We start from the raw sequence: 23722 nt of genomic DNA, 5'->3' as shown, positions 1-23722 counted from the left end.
ATTATTTGTATTGGTATTATGGGGCAACAGTCTGGAGGGCCCTAGGAGGAGATGGGGGTAGCCGGCCCTTAGGACAGCCTGACTTGTCATGGAGCCTGAAGAGGAGTTGGTGTGGCCTCCTCCGTGCCAGGGTAAAGGGCACCTGCCTCCACCCCAGCTGCCCCGGGTGGTGTGGACTAGAGACTGCATTGTGGTGGGAACACCGATGGATAAGAGGCAATTCATAGACTTGCACAGTCGGTTCAAGTTCAGATAGACAACCTTAAAGTTGCTGCTTTCTTTATGACTCTCTTGTACTTGTTTCTGAGACTTGGGGTTCATGTGTGCACTCTGAAGGTGGGCCCTGCTCCAGTGGGCAGCTAGAGAGCAGCGTGCAGGGGGCAGGTCTGCTTCACATGCTCCCGGCGTGCAGTCTTTGAGGCCACAGCGTCTATGGAAAGGATGAATTTGCTTGTGCCTTCACTTCCCTTCAGACTTCTCCACCAGCAGTTAAAATGCCAGAGGCTGATACCAGCAACATTTGGTCTATCCAGAGGTTCCCTCTTACCCTTGGATCCCGCTTTTCGGATTGGCCTGGCCTCTGTTGCCCCTCCGGCCTCATCATCAACACAGAGCTGCTCTGTACAGTTGTGCAGGTTGCGCATTGCACAATGGTACTCATTTGCAGGGGGCACCACTCACTCACATCACAGACATTGTGGATTTGTGTACTTTACTAAAGTTTTCCAGCAGGTGGCAGTAAATGTCTTGTTCTAACAAAGATTGGTATATTATGATTTTTTTTTTTTTTGGATGAAAGTCTTGAAGAAGGGGTCCTTTTGAATAATTTGCAGGAAAGTGCCACGTGGGCTAGCAATGCCTTGGACTACAACTGCCCACTGTCTCTGCTGACCAACCCTTGGAAACACCTTCCTTTTTCCTCATTTAACTTTGGAGACAACAATAGTCCCTTCTTCATCAATATGTTATGAGGCTAAGGTTAGCATGGGAACACTGCCTGGCACGGAGCAAACACCATGTAGTGGGCTGAATGGGGGCCCCCAAAAGATAGGTCCATACTGTAACCCCAGGAATGTGTGAATATGACCTTATTTGGAAAGAGGGTCCTCACAGATGTTATCAAGTTGAAGATCCTGAGATCAGATCATCTTGGGTGATTCCAATGAGTCCTAAATTCAGTGGCCCCATAAGAGACAGAAGAGGAAACAATAGACACACAGAGAAGATGGAGGTGAGAAGACGAGGCGGAGTTTGGAGTGATGGGGCCAGAAGCCAAGGATCGCAGGGAGCCCCAGGAAGCTGGGGTTAGGGGGACAGGAAGGATCCTCCCCTAGAGGAGGGAGCATGGCCCTGCCAACACTTTGATTTCAGCCTTCTGGCCTCCAGATCCAGGAGAGAAGAAATTCCTGTCACTGTAAGCCACCACGTGCACGGTCTTTCGTTCCCGCAGCCGGAGGAGAGGGTCCACGCATGCATGTGATGTCATTGTTGCTGCTGATGTAACGTTCTCGCCGTCCCTGGAGGGGAGGAGACCTGACATGCTGGGATGGGCAGACAGTGTCCTTGAGGCAGTCCAGGCCAGGGTAGGCAACACCTTCTGTAAAGGGCCAGAGAGGAAATGCTCGTCTCAGCCACTCAGCTCTGTGGTCCATGAAAGCGGCCGCAGAGGACACGTGGGCGAGGGGACAGTAGACCCGTCTGCCCCGGGTCTGGGACAGCACCTCCCCGAGGGCTCCAGAACTATTACACTTTCTGCAGTGACACAGATAAGCTCAGAACCGAGAGTGTTTGGAAACGTCTGCGGCGCTTCAATAGAGTAACGTTATGTCTACTGAGGCTAATCAGAAAAAATTGAGGTGTGTCTTTTGCATGTCTTTCTTTCCCTTTCTCTTTTCTAGGAATTTATTATTGCTGATTTCATGCAAGTATCCTAGTGTGGCAGTGAGACGTAAACACCGGGATTGAGAAGCGTGGACGTGGGCAGGACACTCTGCTACATAAGAAGACATTGCTTACCCACAGGGTGCCGGGAAAACTGAGCAGGTCTGGGGGGGACTCAGCACTGTGGGCAGCCCAGGAAGTGGAAAGACCATTCTCCACAGTGTCTCCGGCCTGGGGGCATGGAGGCCTCATCCACAGGCCCCGGCCAAGGACGTCATCGTGTCACATCGAGGAGGTGTATTGCTTGACTGAATCCACCATACAGGTCAGCAGAGGGCTGACCAGTCTGGGCACCTTGAACAGGATGTGGGGACTGGCTGTGTGTGGGGAGGTCTTGGGGTTCCCTCGCAGCTGCAGTAACCCTGTCACAGCCCATTCCTTGCCTGTGTGAGGCCTCTATGGGGCTCGCGCTGTAACTACTTCCCTGGGGCCTTCACGACTGTGGTTCTTGGGAACAGGGACGTGGGTGCCTCACCATCCTTGGGGCTGGGGCGCCTGCAGTCCCCTTGGCTCACAGCAAGTGCTCAATGAATGCTCACAGGAGAAGGACCTGGAGAGCAGTCCGGCAAGACAAAGAAATTAAAGACCTCCAAATGGTAAAGGAAGAAGCAATAAAACCATCACTATTTGCAGATGACATGAGATAGAAAACCCTATGATTCCACCAAAAAACTGTTGGAACAGATAAACAAATTTCCTAAAGTTGTAGGATATAGAGTCAATACGCAGAATTAAAAAAAAAAAAAAGAAAGAAAGAATGATTGGACAAACCGAACTCCTTTGCAGGGCTGTGTCTCTGGCTGGTGTTTAGGACGTCGGGTCCTGTGGACCAGGAGGCAGGGCTGGGGACTCAGGGCCGGCTGGCTAGAGAGTGCGGGAGGACGGGAGTGGCCGTCGCACAGGCAGGTGGTCAGAGCGGAGCCAGGCTGTGCGGTCCTGCAGGAACTGGGCTGGAAGCTTAGCTCCGCTGAACGGCAGCTCCAGCCTCCTAGTTCCTGGTGGATGCGGGCGCTTCCGAGTGTTCAGAGACGGAGGGGTCCGAGCTCGGCTGTGCTTTAAAGGAGAGAGGAAACCGGGCGGAAGAAAGACCCATACCGCTGACGTTCCCTGCCCCAAATCAGGCCACACAGCGTCTGAGGGGCCTTCGCTGCTCCCTCTCCTCCCGGTGGAGGCCCCCCCAACCCTCCCTCTGGGTCTCTTGCAGACCCCGCAGGTCGAGGCGGTTCCTGGGGCCCAGGGGAGAGTCGGGGTGCGGCCGGCGGGACGGTGCCCTCCCCGCTACCGGGAGCCCCAGGGCCGGCTGAACCCCGAGACCATGGGCCGGCCGGGACTACGGGGCGGTTGTGGATTTGTGACTTCAAACTGAACCAGGGAGAGATTTCAGAGTGGGGCAGGGGGACTAGGCGCAGATCCCACCACACCTGGAAGACGGTCACTGTGGAACGTTCAGAGCAAAACAGAGCACAGAGTCGGACCGGTTCTCTCTCTCAGAACGACCCACTCTTCTGCGTGCGGTCTTTTTGGTGCTTTTTTGCCCACCTTTGTTGGGCAGCTTTAGCTCGTGCAGCAAGTAAAAAGCCACGTTTCAGTGGCTGGACCTAGTGGTACTTGCGTTCTGTGCGAGTCCGGGGAAGACATTCCTGGCGGCCGGGCAAGGCTCACCTGGTGACTCGGGGACCCTGGCTGTTCCTCTGGGGGAGTCCGGGGCAATGACTACCTTTGCAGACGGGGTGGGGGCGGCAAAAGGGTCGGGGTGGGTCCCTTACTTCTCACGTGGTTGCCGAAAATTAGGCCCCCTGCCGTCAGCCTCCCCAGAGCTCCAGTGGGGGTGCACCAGGGACCCTCCAGCTCCTGGGTTTACTGTCTCGGCGCCGCGGTACAAAGGAGGCAGCCCGTGGGAGAGGCGCTTCTCCAGCAGGAGACCCGGCATCTGCTAGAAACGGGGGATGGTGCGTAGCTGGTTCACCTGACCCGTGTCCGTCACAAGGGCCCAGACCAGTGAGTCCCCATGGAAGGAGGTGGATGGTGCAGTCCTGGAGTCAGGGGTGGGGGGAGGGCTTCCCTGGGAAGGAGGAGCCATAGGGATGCCATGGAGGAGACTGGGGCAGCAGGGGTTTCACAGCTGGGCACTGAATATATCGGAGACAGCTTAGTCTCCCAGGGAAGTTTGGAGAATGTTCTGGAAGGGCCTGCCTAGAGTGCTCTGGAGAGAGCAGGGTCATGTAGCGTTAGCTCCCTGGTCCTATTGAAGACAGAGGCAGCTGGAAGCGCTTACCCAGCTCCTCTTCTGTCCCTCACGGAGGGTTTCTGGAGTCAGATGGACAGTCCCTTGCAAAGGAGCACTTGCTCTGCTCCCCAGGGCACAGATGGCATGGGTGGGCTCACCCCTGGTTTCATGCTTGGAGATACCCGTCGTGAGAAAGCCCTGCTCTGGCCATTCAGGGAACCAGGTGACCAGGGTCCCCGAGGCCCTTACTTATTCCCGCTGGGCGGAGCTGGGGGTGTCCGTCTCGGGGTGAGGGACACCGTGTGCCTCCCCGGCGCTTCCTGCAGCTCCTCCCAGCAGTTCTGAGCTTGTGGCTGCTCCGTCACCGGGTTACAGATGTGGAAACCGGTTCACAGAACGATTTAAACCCCAGGCCTGAAACTGTCCTGGCAGAGCGGGTGGAGGATGTCTTTCTGTCTGGTTTACGGCTTCCCTCGCCAAGTGGGTGTTTCCTCTGCCCTTGGCCTTGCTGAGATTTTATAACCCACACTCATTCTGGCTCAGGCAAGGCCCTCTCGGCCTCACAGGAGAGAGGACACCAGCCCCACTCTCCGCGCGTGCTGGGTCCTTTTGTGCTCGCCTGGCTACAACAGTCGTAAGCAAAGACTCCGGTGAATGAATAGTTCAGTTCCCACTGAAATTGCCTATGCTGGAATTTCTGCCTTTAAAAGAAACATGAATAATGACCGGGACAGAGCATTCTTTTATTTGAACCCGGATGAGTTGAACACAGATAGGAGAAAAGGGAGAAGGCTCTGCTAAGTGTGTTCTCTGGGTTATAAATTCCTTTTCTCTCTAATGCCTCTGTCTTATCAGGGGATTCTCTTGGCTGCACTCTCTTCTTTCATTTCTGTCTTCTTTAGTCACTGTGTTCCTTCTCTTCTCAGATTTTACTAGCTCAGCAGCTGCAGGTGAATTGAGCCAAGAACACTTGCTCTGAGTGGCACAGAAACGCGCTCTGCCTCCGTGGTCCTGCTCCCTCCGAGCACACTGGTCCCTTATGTAACTCTCTCCTTTTCAGAGTCCGCTCCGCCGCAGCGTGGTTCACAAAAAGGCAGTGCGTGACGATGTCAAACGACGGGGCTCCTTGGCTTTCCTTCCCTGCCTTGAAACCGAGCACCTTTCCCAGCTTACCCTCAATGTGTGTTCTTTGGCTGTGTCTGCAGGATACTTCAAAACTATTATTATTATTATTATTATTCAACCAAAGAGCTGCATGATGGGATACATTTTCAAAATAGCGCGTTCCCTTGAAATTTCATAAAGACCAAGAGGTTTTGTTGCTGGGGCTCTCGCAAAATGGAAATTGTAACTGGTTGCATCGGAACTTGTACTTGCAAGAAGGCCGTGACTGGTGTGCTTTGGGGAGAGCTGTGGCTTCCTTCGTATGACCCAAACCAACCGTGGACATTGTAATTGAACTTGAAAACACCCAGCTGAGCCTGCGTGTCAGCCGTGCGGAGGAGTGAGTAGTGGCCCCGTTCGGGGAAGATAGACCGGGTGACGAGGGACCTACAGGAAGAGGGTGAGGAGGAAAAGTAATCCCAATGGCAGAGATAAGGCCAGATTTATCAGTTGTGATGATATAAAAATGAAATAAAATCAAGTGGAGACAAAATGACTCTGAAAGTTTGAAAATTAATTAAAAAAGATAATGTGGCAGTATAATACAGATAAGTTAGAACTCAAGATGGAAGGTACTAGGAAGGGCAGAGACAGACATTTCGTGTTCATAAAAGTAAAAAGGCACCAGGGAGAGAACATCGTTGGGGCACCGTGGACACTTGCTGTCATATCCTTGTGATCTATAGAGCAACATTTCCTTGAATTATAAGGAGAAATTGACAAACACCGAGTGGAAGAGATTTTAACCACCCCCCTGCCACACACACCGGTAGTGAGCAGAATGGTAGCCCTGTAGACACATTCATGTCCCAGGCCCCAGAACGTCTGCGTATCACTTTGTTAGGAAAAAGTCTTTGCAGAGGTAATTTGTTCAGAGTCTTGAGGTGAGGTCCTCCTGATCCACCAGGTGAACCCGACCTCAGAAGTGTCCTTAAAGGAGAGAAGCAGAGGGACACCAGACAGGCATGGAGAAGGTGACATGGAGCCAGAGGGAGGGGTGGCAGTGATGTGGCCGCCAGCCCGGGATGGGGCCGCCGCCAGTACCAGAGGCGGCGCTGGGTGGGTCTCTCCCAGGGTCTCAGGAAGGAGTGTGGCCCTGCCGACACCTTGATTTTGGGCTTCTGGTTCCAGAACCTTGAGAGAAGAAATTCCTGTTGGTGTGAGCCCCTAGCTCTGTAGGGATTTGTGACAGCAGCCCCAGGAAACAAACATAGTTCTCAAGAGAGGATGGATCAAGTAAAAGAATAACTAATAAGAATATCAGGGATTTGAAGGATTTAACTTGACAGCCAATCGAGTATACTCTTTCTTCTTGAAATACATAGGAAAATGTATAAAAATTAACCGTGTCCGAGGCAACAAAGAAAAACGCACAGTTTTCCAAGACTGGAGTCATGGAGTCCCCTCCTTTCAGGGCAATGCAATGAAGATGGTAACCACCAACAAAAGGATAGGCAGAACATTCCCCACAAACATGGGGACATTAAAAAATGTCTTCTACATAATTAATGTTTTAACAAGAAAACAGTTGGTGAGATGAAGCCAAAACGGTCCTCCCATGGGAATTTACAGCCAGAAGTAGAAGTACATTTCTTAGAAAACAAGAAAGACTGAAAAGAAATTAGTTAAGCTTTTGCCTTGAGAAACTATAAAAAGGAACAACAAAATACATCTAATAAAGGTAGAAGGAAGGAAATAAGGTAAGAGCAGAAATTAATGAACCAGAAAGCTAAAAGGTCCCCCAGAGTTCATCAAAATCAAAAATAAGTTCTTTGAAATGATTAATGAAATTGGCAAACTTTTGGCAGTTATAATCAACAAGAGAAATTAAGCATAAATAAATATCAAAAGGAAACAAAAAGTCTATGGATACATTGACCCTTAAAAACTATTAAAGAGGGGCGCCTGGGTGGCTCAGTGGGTTAAGCCTCTGCCTTCGGCTCAGGTCATGATCGCTGGGTTCTGGGATCGAGTCCCGCATCAGGCTCTCTGCTCGACAGGGAGCCTGCTTCCCTTCCTCTCTCTCTGCCTGCATCTCTGCCTACTTGTGATCTCTCTCTGTCAAATAAATAAATAAAAATCTTATAAAAAACTATTAAAAAGTTGACTATTTTTATATTAGTACATTAAGGAAGTAGCTGATATTGAAAACTTCTTAAATATAAATAATCGAGTTTGACCCCAAAACAAGTAGAAAACTTGAATACAGAGATGATTGTAAAATCAATGGAAATGATGGACAAAGATCGATAAGCAAGAAGCGCTGAGTTGATATTGTTCAGTAGGTGAACGCTACAAAGTAATTTAAGGAACGAGTAATCCAGATCTGGTGAAACGGTTCCAGAGAGAAGAAAAATAGGAAAAATGAACCAGACCACTTTATGAAGTTAGTAAAAACCCTATTATGGAACTCCGCAAGGAGAGAAGAAGGAAAAAACCAGGGATTCATTACACGTGTGAATATCCATGCAAAAACCATAATGAAAATATTAGCAAATTGAATCCTACAGTTTATTAATGGACTAATACATCTTGAGCCAGTAGGGTTGGTTCAGAAAAGAACAGTTACAAGTGTGCCTGTCTTAAATGAAGAAAAAAAAATCCATGATTTTCACGATAGATGCTACCTGCCCCCACCTCACCCAGCGTATAAACACCCAGAAAGTGGATCAAAGGGAACCCTCCGAACTGATAAAAAAGATACACCCAACAACTGGAGGAGCCATCATTTTTAATGAGAAAACAAGATTAAAGTCAAGTCACTGCTGCTCTGTTATATATCTTAGCCGAATTTCAGGAAAAGAAATACAAATTGGAAAGGAAGCAACAATGGTCAGATGTTATAATTGTTAAATTCAAAATACCGGTGAATCACCTGATAAATAATTAGAGTCAATATGTTAGTAGGAATGCTGAACGTAAGTCGAACATACAAAGATCAGTAATTTTCCTCGTGCTAACAATAACTTATTAGAAATTATAATAGGAAAAAATAATCCCATTTGTAATAACAATGAAATCTGTTATGTACCTGGGAGTGGACCTGTGGCCACCATGCCAGGGGCTATAGCTACTGTCCTTCCTTCTTTTTTTTTTTTACTTTATGTTTTTTTAAATTAACACATAATGTATTATTTGCTTCAGGGATACAGGTCTGTGATTCATCAGTCTTACACAATTCACCATGCTCTTACCCATACCACAGCGCATACCCTCCCCAACGTCCATCACCCAGCCACCCCATGCCTCCCCCCACCTCCCGTACTCCACAACCCTCAGTTTGTTTCCTCAGATTAAGAGTCTCTTATGGTTTGTCTCTGTCTCTGGTTTCATTCCATTTCATTTCTTCCTCTCTTCTCCCATGATCTTCTGTCTTGTTTCTCAAATTCCACATACCAGTGAGATTATATGATAATCATCTTTCTTTGATTGGCTTATTTAGCTCAGCATAATACCCTCTGGTTCTATCCATGTCATTGCAAATGACAAGATTTCATTTTTTTGATGGCTGCACAATATTGTATTGTATATATATATATACACCACATATTCTTTATCCATTCATCTGCTGGTGGACATCTAGGTTCTTTCCATAGTTTGGCTATTGTGGACATTGCTGCTGTAAATATTCAGGTGCACGGGCCCCTTCAGATCACTGCATTTGTATCTTTAGGGTAAATACCCAGTAGTGCGATTTCTGGGTCGTAGAGTAGCTCTATTTTCAACTCTTCAAGGAACCTCCATGCTGTTTTCCAGAGTGGCCACACTTGCTTGCATTCCCACCAACAGTGTAGGAGGGTTCTTTATCCATAGCCTCGCCAACATCTCTCATTTCCTCACTTGTAATTTTAGCCATTCTGACTGGTGTGAGGTGGTATCTCATTGTGGTTTTGATTTGTATTTCCCTGATGCCGAGTGACGTGGAGCACTTTTTCATGTGTCTGTTGATCAGTTCGATGTCTTCTTTGCAGAAATATCTGCTCATGTCTTCTGCCCATTTCTTGATTAGGTTATTTGTTCTTTGGATGTTCAGTTTGGTAAGTTCTTTATAGGTTTTTGGATACTAGCCCTTTATCTGATATGTCATTTGCAAATATCTTCTCCCATTCAGGAGGTTGTCTTTTGGTTTTCTTGACTGTCTCCTTTGTTGTGCACAAGTTTTTATCTTGATGAAGTCCTGATAGTTCATTTTTGCTTTTGTTTCCCTTGACTTTGGCGATGTTTCTAGGAAGAAGTCTCTGTGGCTGAGGTCAAAGAGGTTGCTGCCTGTGTTCTCTTAAAGGATTTTGATGGATTTCTGTCTCACGCCTAGGTTGTTCATCCATTTTGAGTCTATTTTTGCGTGTGGTATAAAGAAATGTCGTTCCTTCTTTACTCTAAAAACTGAAATTCATTTGGGTGGGCACTAACCTTACATAAAGATACTTGATGTCCCAGTGTCCTTTGCAACTCAGGCCAGCCATGTGATGGAGGTCACGCACTCAAAGCAACAGGCAGAATTCCGGTGGGAGGGCATTCCTCAGCAGATAAGAAGACAAAGCCACTTCTTCCTGCTTGGAATACAGACAAGATGCCGGGAGGTGCAGCAGCCTTCTTGCGATCACAGTGTGCAAGCTTCCTGCTTGGGATGGTGGGAGGAAAAACAGAAGATGCTCTCTTCCTTGGCGATCTCCTGGGGTAAATCACCGGCGGTGACCCATCTTACCTTGGCTTCTTGGGCAGAGTGGGGGCAGGGGCAAGGAGACCACATGCCGGTTGGGGGCAGAGAAGCTCACATTCCATGGAGTTCCTTCCTGGGTTCCTTTTTCTTACTCCTGCCATTGGCTGAAGAGTGCTGGAGAGATCCCTTCATCAGAATTGTCTGTTTAGGGGGCACCTGGGTGGCTAAGTCAGTGAAGCGTCTGCCTTTGGCTCAGGTTATGATCTTGGGGTCCTGGGATGGAGCCCCGCATCAGGCTCCTTGCTCAGCGGGGAACCTGTTTCTTCCTCTCCCTCTGCCGCTCCTCCTGCTTGTGGTCTCTGTCTCTGTCTCTCTCTTGCTGTCAAATACATGAATAAAAAAAAAAGAAATCTAGAGAATCAGCTGAGTAGGGGACTGGTTGACCATGAACAGACCAGATGCCATCCAGACCTGTGGAATCAGAGCCTTTCAGGGGGTGGGGGCTCAGGGAATCTGCATTTTGACTCCCCCTCTCCCACACACTACTTTAGATTCTGGGTGCACCTAGCTGAAGAAATAGTTTCTGGATAGAGATGCTGCTCTGGTCACACTGAGGGCCTGCCTGGAAGAGTTTCAGATGGACACGTGTGTGGTCTCCTTGGACGGTCATGACAACAGACTTCTGAGTGGATGGCTTGAACAACAGAAATGTTCTCACAGCTCTGGAGGCTGGAAGTCCGGTGAATTCGGTTCCTTGTGAGGTCTCAGTTCTTGGCTTGCAGACGTCCATCTCGCTGTGCCCTCACGTGACTTTCTTCTATGAACGTGCTTGGGGACAGAGAGCAAGTAAACTCTGCAGTCTTCTCCAGTATGGACACTAATCCCATTGGATCAAGGCCCCACCCTGATGACCTTGTTTAACCTTCATTACTTCCTTAGAGGGCCCCTCTCCAAAGACAGCCACACTGGGGTCAGGGCTTCAACATAATGCATCTTAGGTGGGGACACACATTCAGTTCATAATGGCAGGCCTGGTTGCTGTCCTTATCAGGGCAGAGTGACAGGCAGGTGGCTGCGTTTTGCTTCGTTCGCTGTGATGCTCTTGGGAACCACAGAATAAGTTGGTGGCACCCTGGCCGCCCAGGCTAGCTGTTGGGCACTCTCCACAGTAATTCTACGACTCTCCATTCTCTGTATGGCAGTTGTCACCAACATGTTTTTTGTCTTCTTGTGCATTATATATCTTGTGGCTTAGGACAGTCTCCTTGATGAATAGAAAGTACCTAGCAATGGGGACACCTGGGTGGCTCAGTTGGTTAAGTCACTGCCTTCGGCTCAGGTCATGATCCCAGGGTCCTAGAATCGAGTCCCGCATCAGGCTCCTTGCTCAGTGGGGAGACTGCTTCTCTCTCTACCTCTGCCTGCTGTTCTGTCTGCTTGTGTTCTCCCCCACACCGCCCCGACAAATAAATAAATAAATAGACAAACAAATAAAATCTTAAAAAAAAAAAAAAAGAAAGTACCTAGCAATGACTAACTGAGTAATGGAGAGTTTACATTTTCTGCTTTGATTTCTGTGTGTTAATTTCCCAGGGTTTTCATAACAAAGTACTGTAGGCTGGGAGGGTGTGTGGCTTCAGCAATAGGAGGTTACTGTCTCATGGTTCTAGAGCCTGGAAGTCCAAGATCCCTGTGTTGGCAGGTTCGTGCACCTGCTGAGACTCCGGGAGCATCCCTCCTTGTCTCTTCCAGCTCCTGCTGGTGGCCAGCAATGCCTGGTGTCCCTTGGCTTGCAGCTGCACCATGCTGACCTCTGCCCTTGTCATCACTGGCCTTCCTCACATCGTCTTCCCTCTGTGCATATCTATGTCTGTGTCCAGATTTCCCCTTCCATAAGGACCCAGTCCTGCTGGATTAGGGCCCGCCCTAATGACCTCATCTTCACTTATTCACCTATAAGGACCTTATTTTCAAGTCAGATTGCATTGGCGGGAGTGGGGAGGGGCAGGGTCTGGGATTTGAACATGAAATGAACATGAAGGATGCAATTCACCCCACCCCAGGATGGACCCTTCAGATTACAAGTTACTTCTATGATTTTGAGTGAATTGTGGCAGGTCTTTCCAGCCAGCTTCGTGATGTTCTGCTGTCTCAGCTGCAGCTTATCCCAGGGTCGGCTAGGAGCCTGGGGGGGACCACGTCGCACTCTCTCTGCAGGTGGCTGCTGGCACTGGGTTGTGCCATGGGCCGCTGTGCACGGATCCGTCGAGGACTGAACCTAAGGCACTGGGCTCTATCCTGGCACCAGGAGTCTGCCTAAGGGATGAACTCGAAGTCAGGCCTGAAACAAAGGAATAAAGGAATGTCTACTTTGGGCCACATCCTCTGAGTCTGTAGGTGCCTATCCCTGATAATACATAAGTCAGGGAAGGTTGGATTGATTTTTGGGTAATACTGGAAAGAATTCCTATTGCTGGCCGCTGGGGGCATGTTCATGATATATCATGGATTTTGGTTCAAAAGGAAATTGCCAATTTACTCTACAGGAACTCTGAAAGTTTTATTAAAAAATACTCCAAGCAAGTGTAGCCTCTGGGGTGTGTGTGTGTGCGTGTGGTGGAGAAGGTGAGCCCTGTGACAGAAGAGAAAGAGAGGAAGTTAGGTGGAAAGCAACAAACGAGCTGCCAGAGGGAAGATTCTGGAAGGCCTTGGCTTCCCCTTCATGCTGAGAGAAAGCAGGAGGCAGCAGCTCCTCGCGGGTCTGTTAACAAGAAGTTGGACACGGTGGAAGCCTGTGTGCTTAAAACTCACTTATTTGACAGAAAATAAGTTGCTGAGAGTCTTAACTGCTGCAAATTTGTCAAGAACTTTTTCAAATTCAATCTTCATGTATTTGTATTTACTTATTTGTTTATTTAAAAATTTTATTTTTATTTTATTTTTTAAATTTTTATCTATTTTTAAGTAATCTCCACGCCCAGCATAGGGCTTGAACTCACAACCCCGAGATTAAGAGCTGCGCGCTCTGCAGACTAAGCCAGCCAGTTTTGTTAATCTATTTCATGTTTACTCAAAGAACCCCCCCTTTTAAAAAAAATCACTCAATCATATGAAGAAGGAAATGTCATGTTGAAGATGTTAATGGATGAGTTTGGTAAAGATTCATAAAAATCCCATTTTACAGAAAATTCCAGAAATTGGGTTCATGACTTTGATGCAACTCATTTTTTCAAAATCCCACCCGCCAGTTACGCAACTTAAAACATATGGGATCAAAATCCACTGAAAATACTCTTTTCAACAGCTGAGGAGATTCCGTGTCAAGTGCGCGGTTGCCAGAGTTTCACGGGGGACATGGCTTGTGCTGGGCGGCTAAGTCGTGTGGTCCCGGGAAGCATTTCCATGTGTCCTGCTCAGAAGCTTCCTGTGTAACATCACTTTCTGGCATTCTCACTTGAAATGTGACTCTAACGTTGAAGGGACAGATGGAGCGTCAGTTTTTTTCCCAAAGTGTTTGTACAATCGATGAATGCTTAACTAGTTATCTTAAAGAAGTCAAGCCAGTTTGGAAACCTTATTGTTTTGGTACAAGTTAAGTGTAACTAACCTCTTGTACATACTTGACAACTGTTGTAAGTACCTCGCCTTCCCTCATAAATCTTGGGGACACAACAGAATGAACCGTGGTCTTCCATGTCATTGCATTGTTGGATGCTCTCGAAGGAAGTAGAATTTGCCTCTGTCTGCGATGGGCAGATACGACCGTAACTCGCCACCAGAGCCTGAACGCGAACCCTCCTCCCTGGCGTGGGAACCCCGCCCCCGCAAGGTGACTTTGTGACTGGTTGTCACACGGACTGGCAGGCCGCTAGCGTTCATCTGTGTTTCAAACACAGGCCGTGTGGCCTTGAGCAAGTCCCTCTTTCCCGGGGCTCCGTTCTGTGACATGAGGACAGTCGCTGCTGCGGTGCCTCAGGGGGCTGCTGAGTGGGTAACATGGAGTTGGCAAGGAGAGAACGCATCGGCAGCGCATCCTGAATGGGGGATCTTCGTGCCTCTTTGGAGACGAGAGAATGGAGCTGAGACAGTGCAGAGAGCTGGCGGCCCAGGGGAGGGGCCGTCGATCCTGGGCTGGGCGAGGGGGGCCCTTTGGCGTTTGACTGGGTCCTAGAGGTGGGACCCTTTAGTGGGTGGGAATTGAGGGCAGGTGCCTTCCTGGAGGTGGAGGCCAGGGGACACGAAGGAGTCTGAGTGGAGGATGCAGGCTGGCCTGGGGCAGGTCGGGGGGGCTGACAGAGCAGGGGTGGAGAGGGTGGGCAAGGCTGTGGTCTCTCAGCAGAGGCTGTGATCCCAGGGGAGTCATGGTTCCCATGCGACTCCGGGTCCTTCTTTCTCCCGCGGTATCCCCGGGGGCCTCATGCATTTTGCCGGCCGGATTGAAATCATCTGTGTCCACAGGTGGGGGGACTGGCTCTCCCCTCCCTCCCTCTGTCCCCAGTTACCTTTGGCCCTGCCCTTGCGCTAGTTTGATTTGTCTAGAAGGGCTTGGTTACTTCGAAAGGGATGCTGAATAATGATCTTTGAATTATTAATGATTTCAGCATTTTGTAATTAAAATGCTCATTTTCTCCATGAATTTTAAGCACACATATATCACCAATACAGACAGAATCTATTTTAATGAATAACATTAAAACACTCAGTTCCAAGTAATGAGATTATTTCCACATCTTGGCTGATAGTCCATGTTTGATTCATTCATTTATTTATCTGGTCACTTACTAAATATTCCCCCCCCCCCCCATTACAGGGAAAGTATTCATACAGCTTTGTGAATGTGGCTTCCCTAAGTCATGACGAAACAGATTCTCTGTGCCCAAGTGGTCCCTATCCATCTCACGGAAGATACGCTTTTGGCTGAGTAGTTCGTGGTAATACCCCGATCGGGACACACCTGCTTGCTGCAAAGTAGCGCTGGCCGTTGCGGAAAACATTCTGGTGGGAAAGGGAAGGTTTCCCCGGGCAGGGCCAGGAGGATCAAAGGGAACGATGAGTTACGTTGTAGAATCAAGTCCTTTGATTTTGAGGTTTCCCAGGACCTGAAAGGGCGGCCGAGAGGCGACAGGAAGTGCGAGGGCGTCTCAGGGCAGACGGTGGTCCCCGGCGACAGGCCCCCGCAGCCGCTCCCGCTGCCCCTGCGCCTCCGTTGAGGGGTGAATCTGTGTCCTTCCTCAGGGCCCTGGTGGACCTCCGTGATTGCCTCCGAGCTGCTAGAAACATCCAGATGCAGGTCTTTGCCTGGATGTCAGTTTTCAGTTTCTTTGGGTGAATACCAAGGGGCGTGCTGACTGGATCTCATGGCAAGAGTATGTTTAATTTTATAAGAAATTGCCCAGCCGTCTTTCAAAGCTGCTGTCCCATTGGGCATCCCCGCCGGCGACGAAGGAGAGTCCTCGTCGCTCCGTGTCCTCGCCAGTGTCTGGCATCCTCCGCGGTCCTGATTTGTGCCATTCCAATAGTCGTGTAGTGGAAACTGTTTCCACGGCTCCGCGGGTGGTGATTTGTGAGTGGCATAGTGACGGGAGGTGGGGAGCGGGAAGCTGGTGAGGGGTGTGCTAGTGAGCAGGACCCCCCGTAGGCCGCTGCAGGGGAGTCCCACAGGGCTTCTGTGGGAGGCCAGGTGTTGTTTCCCCTTGTGGCCAGGGAGTGGGGGACAGGGAGAGACATAGGGCATGTGTCTCCTGTTCCCAGTCCCATAATGGGGGTGTCATATTGGGAAGGTCCCCTGGGTACCTCCTCCCTTCTCGTGTGCTCTGGGTGAGCTCTCCAGCAGCCAGAGAGAAGCCTGGTCATGGGGGTCGTGGCACTAGAGGCGGCAGCGGTGGCTGTAGGGGACTGTCCCCTGGAAGGGGGCGGGTTTGGAGCGGGAACCATCCGGTTTCTTGCTCGGCTGCAGGAGCTCGGTCTCGAGTCCTGGCCTGTCCCTATTTGCACCCACGATGCTGGGGATGATATTTAAGCTCTGTGTACTGGTTAGAGGCCCAGGGGTAACAGATGGCATGCTCTGTTAGGATAAATCAAGGAGGTTTTATTTATAAGGAACTTGTTACAAAGGCATAGCGGGTTTCGGGGAAACTATGGCATAACAGAGGGACCAAGGCTAGCAACAGTGGAAAAATGGCCATTCCGGGAGGAGGAAGGCAGAGGTTACTGAAACCCAGAAGGAGGGATTACAGTTGAAGCAAGCCACCTTGAGAGGAACATTCTGTGATGTTCTATGGAAGCCTTACCAGTCCAGGGTGTCTCCGGTGAGGAACCAGAGACGAAGCACCTGATTCACTGTCCTATTCCTCCTTCTCCTGCTGAGGTTCTCACCGGCTGCACCCAACCGGAAGCCAGACTTCTCTGGGGATCTGTCCTAGAGTTTCATCAGTCCAGCGTCCTGGGGCAGAGATCAAGGTGCACACGTGGGGAGACAGACCCAGAAGAGCAAATGGAAGGATCTGGGCCCAGCATCCACTCTGTCCTCCCCTCCCCAGCAGAGGCAACGTGCGAAGTCCCACCAGCTGTTCTCATGCAAGGTGATGTTCATTTGCTCCGCATTTCCGTGGGAAGCCTACATTGGTAGCCAGGCCTGGATGCTTCATATAAGCAAAATAGAAATGGGGCCAGTCATAAAGAACTAGGACAGTAAACGCAGCTGCTGTCACCCCACAACTTAGCAGCCGCTCAGGGCGCCTGGAGAGGCTGCTTTTCCCGCCGCCCAGTCTCTGATGCCCACTGCCATGAGCCAGCCCTGCCCTGGATGGCTCTTCCCTGGGGAGGTGACCCACCCCCTCATTCGTGCAGGCTGTGAGATCTTGGAGTCACTCAGTTCTCTTGAAAGTACAAGGTCTGTGGTTTCATGCTGACTAGGAATGTGAGGCAAGGGAGAAAGAAGAGATACGCCAACAAATCTTCCAGGCTTCAAAGTCCTTCTTGAAGCCACCCCTCATTTCCCACTCCTCCTCCTCATGAGGAGGCCAAAAAAGACTCATGGTGCGGGGGGGGCTCAGCTTCCCGTTGATCCATGACTGTTTCCTGCTTCGGTCATGGTTGTGATCATAAGTGGAGGTCATGGGCCTGGGAAGCTCCACGTCCAGTGTGTCACCAGCTAGCATGGTCAGAGGGGCCGCTGCTACCTCCCCTCCCTGTTCCCTGGGCCTGTGCTCCTGGCTGTGGGGGAAGGTCACACCACGAGTTCGTTGATCACTGGCTGAATCCTCCAGCTCCAAGGCAGACTGACAGCCTTACAGAGGTTTGCTTCCGGCTGGGGCTGTCATCGGGCTTTCAGGGAACCCTTCCGTCACTGAGTCATGCCAACTGCTTCTGGGCAGCGGGCATGTGCCAGACTCAGGGAATGCTATAGGCACGAGACCATCAAATCACTTCCCTTATTGAAAATGTCCCTCGGCTGATGTTTTGTGGGAGACCAGGTGCCGGGTCGGGCCTTCTGGGGCAGAAGGCCCTGTAAGTCCGTGACTGGTGAAGCTCACAGAAGCGCTGAGGGCAGAGGAAGAAATTCATACTCAGACTCTGTGGTGCCCTCTGAGGACGAGGCATTGTCCCCTCCATAAAAGGAGGAGTCCCAGGTCCCCAGCCTGCCAGCAGGGAGCCAGCTGGGAGCCACCCCCCCACCACGCCCCAGGGATGGTTCTGTCCAGGAAGCTCAGCACTGCCCTCCGCTGTTACAGGTGGGGCACTCAGCAGTGATCGGTGCCATTTTTCTCCAGGTGAGGGCAGCCATGCTGTTGGGCTGTTGAGTGGAGGCGCGGTATCCGTCTTGACCCCGTGTCCAGCTCTCCCTGTCCAGCTGTAATGAAACGCCTCTTCCACTTGCCCACAAGATAATTGCCCATGTGGAGGGCACGCTGGAGTTGGAAAATTCTCTTCTGGCCATTAAAGATCAGTGCAGGTACAAGGCATCACCCGAGGGGGCAGCTTTGAAGAACAAGGTGTCCGTGTGGTCTCACAGTGTCACCCTACAGACCGCTCGAGATTACAGGGGGGCAAAGAGCAAGTGTGCAAAGGAGAAATTGGACATGGCTTTGGCCAGGCGGTGAAAATCAGCATCACCAATGAGGAGCAGATCGGATGTCACAGTCTTCCGGGTATCATGTCCTGAGGAGGACGGAGCATCACTCACAGCATTTTTGGGTCCTGGAGTGGAGTAACCTGAATTCAACCATGAGGGACCATGGGACAAACCCATCATGAGGAAGATTCTCTTAAAAAAATTATTTATTTGGTGGGGGGCAGAGAGCATGAGTGGGGAGGGGCAGAGGGGGCGAGAGAGAGAGAGAGAGAGAGAGAGAGAGAGAGGATTCTTAAACAGACGCCCCTCTGAGTGTGGATCCTGATTCAGGGCTTGATCTCATGACTCTGGTATCATGATCTGAGCCAAGATCAAGGGTTGGCTGCTTAAGCAACGGAGCCACCCAGCTGCCCCAGGAAGAGTCTGTTAAAAATAAATTGTGTTTTTTAATGCTATGTCTTTGTCTGTGCTACTATAAAAAAATCATCAACTGAATAGTTTAGTACATTTTGCATTAAAATGAGCCACACTGAGTCTGTGGGATGCAGTACGGGTATTGGAAGCCTTCTCTCTTTTGGAGCCTTTTATTTTAATAAAAATTCTGACCCAAACTCTCCCATGTAACTGCATCTCCCTTTGGGCCAACTAGCAAGCCAACAAGTGGGCTTTAAGTGTTATGTCTGTACATAGACTCGCATTCCACAGCTCGCCAGACGCTTCAAGGGTCCTTTACTGCGTCTTCCTAGAGCTGTCCTGTGGGCATTGCTGTATCAAAATATTTTCTTTCAAATTGAAAATCCCAGTAGCTCCAAATCATCATGCAATGAAGCGGGAGAAAATCCGACTTAATACCCATCTCTGCAAACCAAACACTTAGGTGAGGCAGGCAGAGGCTGGGGAATTCCTTCAGGATGGAGGAGGAACCAGCGAGCTCAGGCAGCCGCTCATCCATGGACAGCAAGGGACGGAGGAAAAGTCCGGCAAAGGCCAGGATGTCACACGGGGTTTCGGGGAGCGCTTCTCGGGGGCTCTGACCAGCTCAGGAAATGAAGTTATAGAAACCCGGCTCAGCCCTTCCTTCAATCCCAGTTCCAACTCTTTTCTTTCCTACCCCTCACTGTCCCCTCTGTCCTGGGTTAAATAGTGTCCCCCAACGTCCTCTCTGCCTGGAGCCTCAGAAGGTGACCTTGTTTGGGAAGAGTGTTTAAAAACATATTTCCTAGCAATGAGGTCATACCAGAGTGGGGTGGGCTCTCACCCAACAGCTGGAGTCCTGATAAGAGGAGAGAACAGGGACACAGATGCAGAAGGGCCACGTGGTGACAGAAGCAGAGGTTGGAGGGGTTGCACCTGTAAGCCAAGGAACGCTAGGGCTTGCTTGGCCACCCAACAGATGCTGGAAGGGACAAAAAAAGGGCTTCTTTCCAGAGCCTCTAGGGGGCTGATGACCCTGCCGACACCTTAACCTTGCACTTCTGGCCTCCAGGAGCCTGAGAAAAAAAAGTTTCTGTTACTTTGAGCATGTCGTTTGGCAATTTGTTTTGGCAGCCCTAGAAGATACCACACCCTCTGAGAAGAAGAGGTGTAACTCTTTGGGGCCATTTGAAAGACCAGAAAGTTCTTTATCTTCTCCGGTGGCCCGGGGTCTCTCAGCTTGGCCGAGTTGGTGCTCACCAGTGAGTTAAGAAGCTGAACACAGGCTAGTTTGGGGTTGGAAGCTGTGGGCTGTCAGGCTTATTTCAGAGATGGCGGCTCTTCATGACCTTCTGTCGTCTGAGGGCTCGCTGGAGCAGAGTCTCTCCCGGTCTCTCTGAGTCCCATGAGAGAAAGCATACTCAAGTACTTCGTGATGTTCTTAACTCCGTGTCTGGTGCTGAGGGGGCTCCCTCCTTTCAGGATGAGGATGAGGCAGGTTTGGATGCTTAGAGGTGTACAAAGTGCACAAAGTAAAGCATGGGGTGTCGGGGTGAGCTGGCTGGGTGTTCTCGGTGTCGGGAGGAGGGGAGATCACACCAGGACAGTTTGGGGGGTGGAGAGCCTGGGCGGCCGTTGTAGGACATGCTGGCAGAGGTATCTAAGAACTGTCATCTTCATAGGAGTTTGCAGGATGGAGCAGATGAGGGGGGAGCCTGCAGATAGGGAAAAAGAGAAATCCATCTGGACAGCTTCCTCTCCTGGGTTCTGTGCTGGGACCGACTCTGCCGGCTGCTGAAAGCTTCACCACCAAGACACCCCTTGCTGGTGAAAGGCCAGCGGGGCCCAGGCTCTTGCAGCCCATGGCCCTGAGGCCTAATTCTTGATCCGTCACTTCAGTAAGCGCCGATGGCCATTCTGTGCCTTCGTCTTCCACCCCAAAACACCAAATCACCCACGATCGTGCCCAGTTTCAAATGACACATAAATGATTGTAAAGTGGGTTGGAAATACGAACGATCCAGAAACGACAAATGGTTGTTTCCCAGGATCACGCCAGTCTGGCATCAGCTTTGTGCTGCGAACTTCTGACTCTTTACTTTCCACTCTGTCTCAGTATTTGATGTGAGTAGGTTTTGCTGTTTCTGTTGATGTTGTTATAAACTCACACATGATGTTCTCTGTGTGGAAGTAAGCGTTCTGGCTTGTTATTCCCTTGCATTTCCTTCCTAGCTCTTGAGGACAGATTTCCTATATCTAGTAGCCTCGTGGACGTGATTAGGAGCGTGGGAACGGCAGGATGCACGCACGCTGTGATTACTGCAGAAATCGAGCTCTGTAGAGCTTCCGTAGGAAGGTGTCAAGGTGTGGAGGAGGGACTTAAGATCCGTAGGGCTGGGTCCTGCTCGCGGGTCAATCACAATTTGATGGGTAGTATAGTATGCTCAGGGCCAGGAGCCTCATGAAATTTCCTTGTTTTTTTTTTTTTTTTTTTTTTTTTTTTTGCAATTCTTTTCTTTTTTCTTTTTAAAGTTGACACGAAGTTCACATAATGAAATCGACCATTTTAAAAGGAACAATTTAGTATATTTACAATGTTGTGCAACAACCTCCTCCATCTTGTTCCAAAACATTTTCAGTTCCCCCAAAGGAAACCTCTGCATGAAGCTGTGGCTCCTGTTACCCCTCCCACACTCCCGAGCACCCACCGATCTGCTTTCCTTGTCTGCGGATTTACCTGTTCTGGACGTTTTGTATGAAGGGAATCATACAACCTCTTGGTTTAGGCTTCTTCCATTCACTGTAACGTTTGGACGTTCATCCGTGTTGTAACATGTCAGCACGTCATTCCCACGGACGCCGATACTCTCCACAGCATGACTGTGCCGTGGTTCGCGTCTCTGTCCATCTGCTGCTGGACATTTGAGCCTTCGTCTGCCTCTGGCTGTCGTGAGTAGTGGTACCGTGAACATGCGTGTATGTACATGGATTTATTTGAGTACCAGTTTTCCATTTGGGGGTTATATCCCTAGGAATGGAATTGCTGGGTCATATGATAATTTTATTTATTTTTAAAAAAATTAAAAAAATTTTTTTAAATTTATTTTTTATTTCTTTTCAGTATAACAGAATTCATTGTTTATGTACCACACCCAGTGCTCCATGCAATCCGTGCCTTCTATAATACCCACCACCTGGTACCCCAACTTCCCACCCCCACCTCTTCAAACCCCTCAGATTGTTTTTCAGAGTCCATAGTCTCTCATGGTTCACCTCCCCTTCCAATTTCCCCCAACTCCCTTCTCCTCTCCATCTCCCCTTGTCCTCCGTGCTATTTGTTATGCTCCACAAATAAGTGAAACCATCTGATGATTGACTCTCTCTGCTTGACTTTTTTTACTCAGCAAAATCTCCTCCAGTCCCGTCCATGTTGCTACAAAAGCTGGGTATTTGTCCTTTCTGAAAAAATTTTTTTAAAAGATTTTATTTATTTATTTGACAGACAGAGATCACAAGTAGGCAGAGAGGCAGGCAGAGAGAAAGGGGGAAGCAGGCTTCCTGCTGAGCAGAGAGCCTGATGCGGGGCTCGATCCCAGGACTCTGAGACCATGACCTGAGCCGAAGGCAGAGTCTTGACCCACTGAGTCACCCAGGCTCCCCATATGATAATTTTATGTTTAACTTTTTCCATAGTATCTGCCCCATTGTATTTTCCCACCAGCAATGTACATAGATACCCACATTTTAAATTAAAACAACTTTTTTATTGAAGTATATTTAGCATACAGTGATACCTTCGTTTCGTGTGTGCTGTCTAGTGACCCAGAAATCCTGTAGATTTCTTAGGGCTCATCAGGATAATGTACTCTCAATCCCTTCATCTCACCCCTCCCCCACCCCCCTCCCCTCTGGCAATCACCAGTTCGTTCTCTGTATTTAAGAGTCTGACTTTTGCTTTCTCTTTTTCATTTTGTTTTGTTTCTTAAATTCTACATGTGAGCGAAATCGTATGGTATTTGTCCTTACGCCACTTAGCGTTATACGCTCTATATCCATCCATCCATGCTGTTGCAAATGGCCAGATTCCATTCTTTTTATGGCGATATAGAAATATATATCACACCTTCATTCATTTGTCTGTGGATGGACACTTGCGCTGCTTCTGTATCTTGGCTACTGGAACTAATGCTGCAGTGAACATAGGGGTGCCCATAGCTTTTCAAATGAGTGCTTTTGCTTTCTTTGGGTCAGTACCCTGTAGTGGAGTTACTGGATGATGTGGGAATTCTACGTTTCATTTTTTGAGGAAACTCCATACTGCTTTGCACGATGATTTCGCAGTTTACACTTCCACCCACGGTGCGTGGAGGGGGTCCCTTTTCTCCACATCCTCATCAACACTTGTTATTTCTTATCTTTTTGATTCTGGCCATTCTGACCAGTGTGAGGTCCCATCTCATTGCGGTTTTGATTTGTGTTTTTCTGATGACTGTTCAGCAGTGCACAACTTTAAGGAGGCACTTAACTCTCAAGGGTCACGGGAGTGCCAACCATGCATTGGAAAGACCTCTGGCATGCGTGCCTCCTTAAATGTGCTGCCCTGGGGCCTGGGCCTCTTGCTGTTGGCGGGGGGCTATTCTCTACATTGAAGGGCCTACTGTCTGCAGCCTTTTTTTTTTTTTTTTTTTTTTTTGCTTCTCTTGGAACCCCTGACTCCATCTGTCATGCTGCTGTCATCCTAGGGGAAGGAGCCCCCTCTGACAGCTCGTGCCTCCCTCGTCCTGTGTCTGTCCCTCTGAGATTGGGCTCAGATCTGCCCCTCCTGGGTTAGGTGCCCACTGTGGACCAGTCCACACGAACGGGAGTGGGGTCTGTAGGCAAGGGACATCTGCCATTGGAAACCCAGGCTTGGAGGGAGCTGGAAACAGTTTCCTGAACGAGGGAAGAATTTCGTCCCTGGAAGCAGGGAGGGTTGATGGGAAGATTGTCTTTCGAATGAAGGGCAGGTCTCTCACTGTAGCTCCGGGCCCTGGACAGTCTGAGGCAGGAGAGTTTTATTAGCATACCCACTGCAAGGAGGAAAATAGGAAATCTGAATGCACATTGAGAATGTCTCAGGCTGGACAATTTGCTTAGCAGCATTTCTGTTTTCTATAAAATTGACAAAGTAATTTCCTTGGCTTATGTTATACTGTACTTCATTAGCTCTTTCCACATTGTGGCATGTACAGAAAATGACAGC

At 49.5% G+C, this 23722-nt stretch overlaps 1 protein-coding gene across 12 annotated transcripts in view; it reads left to right on the top strand.

The window, feature by feature from the left end:
- The window catches only part of ATPSCKMT (ATP synthase c subunit lysine N-methyltransferase), a 241272-nt gene that overhangs the window by 82607 nt on the left and 134943 nt on the right, over positions 1–23722 (top strand). The window contains exons 5-6 of one of the 12 annotated variants that reach the window (XM_059416884.1): positions 16360–16573; positions 17765–18156. The exons of 8 other annotated variants lie outside the window; for them this stretch is intronic. In XM_059416884.1, coding sequence (XP_059272867.1) covers positions 16360–16573; positions 17765–17850 — 300 coding nt within the window. In that variant the 3' untranslated portion in view covers positions 17851–18156. Of the gene's footprint in view, positions 1–1898; positions 2878–16359; positions 16574–17764; positions 18157–23722 lie in introns of those variants that run through there. 3 more of the 12 variants (XM_059416877.1, XM_059416889.1, XM_059416901.1) reach the window with 3 other exon arrangements.

The sequence above is a fragment of the Mustela nigripes genome, chromosome 12 (assembly GCF_022355385.1).
Source record: "Mustela nigripes isolate SB6536 chromosome 12, MUSNIG.SB6536, whole genome shotgun sequence".
NCBI lineage: Eukaryota > Metazoa > Chordata > Mammalia > Carnivora > Mustelidae > Mustela > Mustela nigripes.
This window is presented reverse-complemented; position numbering and strand designations above follow the sequence as displayed.